The following is a 7,154-nucleotide window of genomic DNA, read 5'->3' on the forward strand; positions in this document are numbered from 1 at the left end:
CTGACAACATATCCATCCGGCTGCTAAATAGGTGAGTCACCTATTCGCCAGCAGGGGGGTCCACTGATGAGCATAGCGACACCGTGATCTAGTCACCTTCCAAACACATGCTAAGCTGTAACAATACTGCTGGGGTCCAATAACCCAAGTACACAGACGACCAATGAATTTGTGAGTGAAATCTCTGTAACCTGCACTTTCTTCACCCACAAATGAAGAGGTCTGGCAGGAGTGGGGGCGGGGTGGACCTCCAAGGTGCCTTCCGGCTCTGACATGATACCATGTAGCCCATAGAGCAAAACACTTAATTTTTTAAACTGACATAAAATTTCATGTATCATTATATAACATGATGTTTTAAAGTGTATGCACATTGTGAAATGTCTAGATCTAGCTAATTCACACAAGCATTGCCACACCTCGAGTAGTTACCATTTTTGTAGAGGAAACACTTAACATCCACTCTTAACATTTTTTCTCTTTTGTTTTGTTTTTTAAGGCAGGGTCTTGCTGTGTGGTTTAGCTTGAAGTCACTGTAGCCCAGGATGGCCTCAAACTTGTGGTGATCCTCCTGCCTCAGCCTCCTGAGTGCAGGGATTACAACAGGCGCATGCTACCACACCCAGCAATTTTCATGAATATAATGCACTGTCCCTTACTATTGTCACCGTGCTATACAACAGGTTTCTTGAGTTTATTTCTCCTCTCTAACTGGAATTCTGCACATGTTGACCAGCATCTCCCCAATCCCTGCTCCCCACCACGTACTCTGCAGCCTGAGGTTCCTTCCCCGCAATATACAACAGTCGCTGCCTTGCTTATCAACAGACATTAGCAATTGAACACTCTCTGTAACGTTAGTCTCTTCAAACATAAAGGAAAATAAAGCAAGTGTAAATGAAATACGATGTAATGAAAAGAATGAATTGTTTATAAACCCAGGTCATCATTTTTTTATTGTTTTTCTTAAGGAGAATTTTTAAAGGTTTTCTGCAAAACTTTAAATGTTAGTTTAAAATATGTTTCTTTCACATGAGCTGTTTCTTAAATATTTGACTTTGCTGGTATGGATTATTTGCCCTTTGCAATGCTTTTTCTGTCTTCAAACCTTCCAATAAGTTAAATACCAGCAAAACAAATAAATGTAACCTTGTGGTTCTATTCATTCATCACTTCAAACTGTGCTCATAAATTAATAAGAAATGATTCTATGTCAACCTGGTGAGCAAGTGATAAATTTTGAAGCTCAGCTTCTGAAAAATACATCTGAGTATGTATAAATTGAATTTGTCACATCCAAGCTAATGTTTCATAAGAAAGAAGAATTTGTAAATCTGTCCTTTCTATTTCTACCGCCACGGCCCAGGCCCTCTGTTTTAAATTTGGTTTTAGTTTCACTACTGACATTGATTTAAATGGCATTTACATTGCATAGAAAATAAAAGAGGTCTTTGGCACAAAATATCACTCCAATAAGCAGATGTAAATCGCCGCAATTGAAATGTCATCTGTCTCAGCTGGCGAGCCACGTAAGGTTCGTGGAAAGTCTGTACAGAGAGCAGGGAACTTCCTCCCCTCTAAGCAGTGACAGTTCTGATTCGCGTGTCCTGCGGGCATGTCAGCACACCCGGCTGTCAGGTCTGGGGTCTGTGCCCCTCTCACTGATCAAGGGGACATTTTGAACCCCGTGGCCCCAGGGTTCTCGTGGACGATGGCCTTTGATTCCTCCACATGCAGAACTTGACTTTTGTACTTCTCCTGCCAGTCGTCCACGATGTACTGGTGGTAGGGGTCGTGGGAGTGCTCCTGTCGCTTGGACTTCACCGTGCTCACCAGGATTGCGACCACGATGAAGGAGAACATTCCGATCATCACCATGAGGTACAGGATGACGTAGTAGAAGTTCTCCTCACCCACTTCAGTTTGGAGAGCCTCCTGCTCCATGGTCTCATTCTTGCGCCAGTTGTCCATATAGGTAACAAAAATCCTTTGGAAGACGTCTTCCAGGGCCTGGGTCAAATTGGATAAAGTAATCATGTTTTTCTCCTGCTGAAATGCAAATAATAAATCGATGGATGAGATCAAGAACACAGATCATTTCTACATTTGGTTCCCTTGGCAAGGGAGAAAAGGCAGGGAATGGTACTATTTCTTTTCACCCTGGCTGGTGATTGAGTGCATATTTTGTTAGTCTTTAAACTGATCAGATAGATTTTATTCACTTTTTGCATGCATCATCGTGTTACAAAAATTAATGGAAGAAATAAAAATATATTCATAAACATACATTTATACATAAATCTATACATATGAAAATGGAGAAAAGACAAAGTAAACAGAGCAGCGTGTCGGTGGTGTACTTGCAAGTATATATTTTTTGTACTTCATGCTTCTCGTGTTCCAAATTCTCCTCAGTAATCTTGCATGAAGTTTGTTCTTAAAAAGATCAGCAACCTCCCCACAGCAAGCCAACACTGCCTTCAGAACAAGCGCTCAATAAAGTCAGTCGAACAAAGCCGTGACTCATTTATGAATTGTGGGACTGAGACACGACATGGGGCACAAGGCTGCCAGAGGCACTGGCCCTTTCCCATTCGATCCATCTCCTAGGTCTGGGCAGTGCTTTTCCCCCAGGGTCTTACAGAGGTGCGTGTGCAGCCATGTCCTCAAGCCACACTCGAGGTAACTGATACAAGGAAATAACCTGCTATCTCTCAAATCCATTTCTCTTCGCCATCCCCACTGCCGCAGCCCAGCCACCAACATCTCACCTGGGTGATGCAAGGCAACGTGACACAGTCCCCAAAACACCCCTTATAACTCTCTCTGTCTCAAAGCAGTGTGCTCTTTGCAAGAGGGAAATAAGATCATGCCGTCCCCTTGCTGTTGAAATGATGCGGGTGCTTCCTGTTGTTCTTAAAATAAAAATCTTAGTTCCTTAACAGGATCTACGTGGCCCGGCCTGACCTGCCTCTGGACCCACTTCCCAAGTTCCCCCTCGCTTGTAACAATTTGGTCACAGCTGACTTTTCCCTCCACTCAGTAGGCTTGCTGAGTTCAGGGCATTTGCACATTGTCTCCTACCTACCAGCATTATTTCTGCTCTTCTACCTGCTACCCTTTGTTCTTTAGGCCCCCTCTTAACTGGTACCTCTCTTGAACACTTGTTCTTTATTTGCTTTATAAAACATGATAGTTCAGATCTCCCTATCTGGAAAATAAGCAAAAATAAATTTCCAGATATTTATCCCACAGAACACGTCTTCCCAAATTTTTCTCATTAAGAATTACTGTAGCTAAGATACTTTTCTCCATCTGACATATTACGTTCTGATTTTCAAGTAGCCCTAAGATTCTTCCCTCTCTTCATCAGCACGTTGAAGAAAACGTAACGAATAGAGAAGACTCGTACAAGGTAAACACCAAGCACGTTTTCCAAGCAGTGTAACAGAGATGCGCTCCCACTCCCCTTTTTTTCTGGTACTGAGGATAGAAAGAACTTAGGGCCCTTACTCTGACCTACATTTCCAGCATTTTTTATTTTTTATGTTGAGACAAAGTCTTGCCAGAAATGCCATGGGCAGGGTAGGGTTATCTCACACGTGAGCCCATTTGCATTTTGGTTTTCTCTCAACCCTTCTCTATGGCTCCATCCAGTAAAGAGGAGTTTTGAGTCTGCTGCCTTGTCTGTTTGCTCTGCCATTACTCTAGAGAGAATTCAGTTTCCCTTTGGGAACTCAAATTGGGAAAATGAGTAGAGCATAGAGACAATTAAAAAAAAAGGGAGCCAGTAGAGCTAAGTTCCAAAACAAAGAGCTGAGTGTGGGATCCAGGAAGATCCTTAGGGAGGCCATTGAGGAAGCTCCATGTGGGCAGGGTCCTGAGCAACTGGGTGGGGAGGGAAAAACTGGAGTGGGGAAGAAGGGCCTCATTCCGGTGGAGAGTTAGACACACTTGCAGCATTCTTTCTGAAGTGCTGTCAGGAGGAGACTTGCTCTGGGTACCTAGGCTCCTGGACAGTGCTCCTTGGAGGACCTGTACTCTATATCAGGCTGTGATGCTCTGCTTTTGTGTCTGTGTCCCCAAAGGAGTAGAGCTCCGGAAGCTCCTGAGTGATCTGAACTCCTCTGTCCACGCTGCCTCCCCAGTTCAGGTTGGGCATTCCTCATCCTAAAATCTCAAGTCTGAAATGCTGCACAATTGGAAGCATGCTGATCCCCAACACGATATCCATGAGCAGGAAATTGCCCACCTGACCTTGGTGATGGGTCAAATCAAAAATCCAAATGCACTAAAATGATTGTGCAGCATTCCCTTCCCGCTATGTGTACACGAAACAGGAGTGAATTTCATGTTCAGTCTTGGGTCCCATCCCCAGGATGTCTCATTATGTATATGCAACTATTCCAATTTTTTTTTAAAAAATGGAAACCTGAAACACTTCAGGTTCCATGAGTTTCAGACAAAAGATCCTTAGCCTGTGTCTCCATGCCACTGTGTTTGGGGTTGCATCAGTTACTTCTTTAAGCAAAAGAAGTGAAAGTCTCAGCGTTACAAGGGAAGGGCAACAGGAAAGGTCACACTCGCTGTCAACATCTTTCTTTGAATGTATTCATCAAAATATCTCCTCTGCTATTCACCACATGTGAGAAATCAAGGCAAGTGCTTGACTTGTATGCAGGAGCAGGGCATAGCTGAGGTATGTTTTGATGCTTAGCAGGCCCATGCAGGGCCCGTCCCTCAAGCAAAGCCCTCAAATCCAAAGCTAAAATTGAAATGGGTCACCTTGAAGCACTGACCAGATGTGGCTAGAAGGAAGAAGAGCTGTAAACTAACTTTAGTTTTCTGCATGCTTCTTATCAGGCTGCCTTGCATCAGGAGAAGGAAATTCCCTTGATTTTGCTGGCTCCCAGAGGTACAGTTTGTTTTCTATTATAGATTTAGAAACCCAGGAGACTCATCACTTTCTCCCCAGAACTTTCTCTGACCTGCCCAGATCTAGCAGAGACCCCTTTTCTAGGCTCCTTTTGAAAATTGCCATTAAAAAAAAATCAATTTACCCATTCCTTGTGTGCTTATTCATGTGACACATGCAGCAAAACCACTCAAGTTCAGAACTGTTACCTCCGTTTTACAAAGGAGGGGACTGATGTTTGGAAATAAAATAAACCAAATCATGACGAGTGAGAACTTGACCTGCTATAGGGCCGGAATTTTTTCATTCATCTCTGATTCCCAGGACTCTACCCAATAGATCTTTACCAAATATATGGGGAATAAATGAGTAAAAGAATAACTGCTCCTTTCTCTGTGACATTCAGTTGGAAATTAGCAGAACACTGACTCTTAACTCATGCGAGGGTGAGTGTTTTATGTGCTAGAAGTTCCTTAAAAGGAAAATAAAGCTACATGGATTTATTTTTTCCCAGAGAAGTATACAAATGCACATGAGAAGTGCTACATTAAATTTCTTGTCCAGGTATCTTTTTAACAACACATCTTTGAGATGAGAGACTTAGGTGTGAATTTCCTGAAGTTACCAAGAGAGGCTTTAAAAGAGCCATCATCCATGAGCATTTATGGTGTGCCTGGGTCTTCTCCTCTTGGTTTGTATCAATTCCATACAGTCATTGTCACAGCCCAATGTATGACGCACTGTAGGTCTGGCGTGAAGAATCCAGGTACAGAGGAACAAAGAGGTCAGGGTATTAGAGAAGTGAAGCCAAGATTTGAACCCAACCCACAAGAGGTCAACCAAAGTCCCTGGAAGTTCTGTAGGTTTGAGCCATGACAGTGCTCGCCAGCCCTTGGTGGAGAGGCCAGTGGGGCCATTTGTTTGCCAAGCTTTTCTACCAAGGACACAGGCCTACTGCTAAGCAGGTCGGGAGTGCTCTTGGTTCAGACTTAATCCCAGGGCTGCATGGGGCCTTTGGGGATTAAATACTTAAGCGCTGCCCTCTGTCCAGGCTGAACAAGTAGGGCCCAGGGGGATTCACTTTTTGAATACTGATGTGTGAGATGTGGCTTGGCTGGACAGTCCACTGACCATGCCGGGACCACAGGAAAAATCCATGTCACAGTGCAGGAAAGTGATTTCATTGACAGACATTATGCCAAAGCTACTCAAATGATACATGTGTTGATTAAAACTTTTGATTCCCAGGGTAACTACTGAACTGACAGAGGCCAACCATTTTTAGTGTACAGACTTACCCTACGGTAAAACACACAGATGTTTACTTTAGTAATACCAAGACAACCTTTACTTATGCTCTTTTTGACCACATGAAATTTCTATTTATGTAGGTTAAAATGGTCAAATATTGGCAGTTTTACGTGACTCAACCCAATGGGGACTATATCTCCAATAAATGCTTCTTGTTGAGTCATGGAAAAGGGTAAATCGTAGAGATTATTGAGGCAGACTTACTCTTTGGTAACTATAGCCCAGAGCACTTAAATCACTCATCCCAAATCACAGGGCTCTCACATTGGCCACAGTGCCCAGATCTGCACCCAAATAACTTGAGCCAGGGCTCAGCACTCATGTCCTGGGGGAGGCCACTTTATTCCAATAACTCCTTGTTTCCATTGCTCAACCGGGTAAAAGATAAAAGACCAGGACCATGGTTTTAGCTTGCAAACATCAGTTAGTTGTGCCCGGTCTCCAGGCTACAGAATGATCTCCTCATTCCAGCTCTCCCTGTCACAGATGTGTGACTCCAGACAAGGGCAATCTGGACACTACAAGGAAAGTAACGCTCATTGGACCCCTAAGTCCACAGTACTCTTTTCTTGAAAGAAGATGGTTTACAGGCATCAACAGCCTTCAAATGGCAGCAGTCTTTTATTTTTCTATCAAGGATAGAAAAATATTTGACTACCTACATTTACCATGAGTCTCCCATTTGAAATGGGATTTAGCTCAGTGGCGCTGCGCCTACCTGGCAAGCGCAAGGTCCTAAATTTGATCCCTGGTACCATAAATAAATAAATAAATAAATAAATAAATAAATAAATAAATAAATAAAATAGAAAATTTTTTAAAACTTTCAAAATTTTCACCCAAAGGCAATTACTGATGAAAAAAGTGAAACACAATGAAGGAAGGATGGGAGGGAGGGAGGGAGGGAGGGAGGAAGAAGGAAAAAAAG

The 7,154-nt window shown here is 43.1% G+C and overlaps 1 protein-coding gene across 2 annotated transcripts; it reads right to left on the reverse strand.

Annotated features, from left to right (window-relative positions):
* Positions 1-1,027: 1,027 nt before the first annotated feature.
* Kcne2 (potassium voltage-gated channel subfamily E regulatory subunit 2) lies at positions 1,028-2,879 on the reverse strand. Of its 2 annotated transcripts, none has more exons than XM_033755896.1 (2): positions 2,772-2,879; positions 1,028-2,046 (listed from the first exon to the last, which is right to left on the reverse strand). In XM_033755896.1, the coding sequence occupies exon 2, from the start codon at positions 2,035-2,037 to the stop codon at positions 1,666-1,668; it is 372 nt and encodes a 123-aa protein (XP_033611787.1). In that variant the 5' UTR covers positions 2,038-2,046; positions 2,772-2,879; the 3' UTR covers positions 1,028-1,665. The 2 variants fall into 2 exon arrangements, with proteins under 2 accessions (XP_033611787.1, XP_010609615.1); XM_010611313.2 differs by having other exon boundaries at positions 1,028-2,049.
* Between the last annotated feature and the right edge of the window lie 4,275 nt (positions 2,880-7,154).

Source organism: Fukomys damarensis, unplaced genomic scaffold (assembly GCF_012274545.1).
Source record: "Fukomys damarensis isolate Sample0158 unplaced genomic scaffold, DMR_v1.0_HiC HiC_scaffold_24, whole genome shotgun sequence".
Taxonomy (NCBI): domain Eukaryota; kingdom Metazoa; phylum Chordata; class Mammalia; order Rodentia; family Bathyergidae; genus Fukomys; species Fukomys damarensis.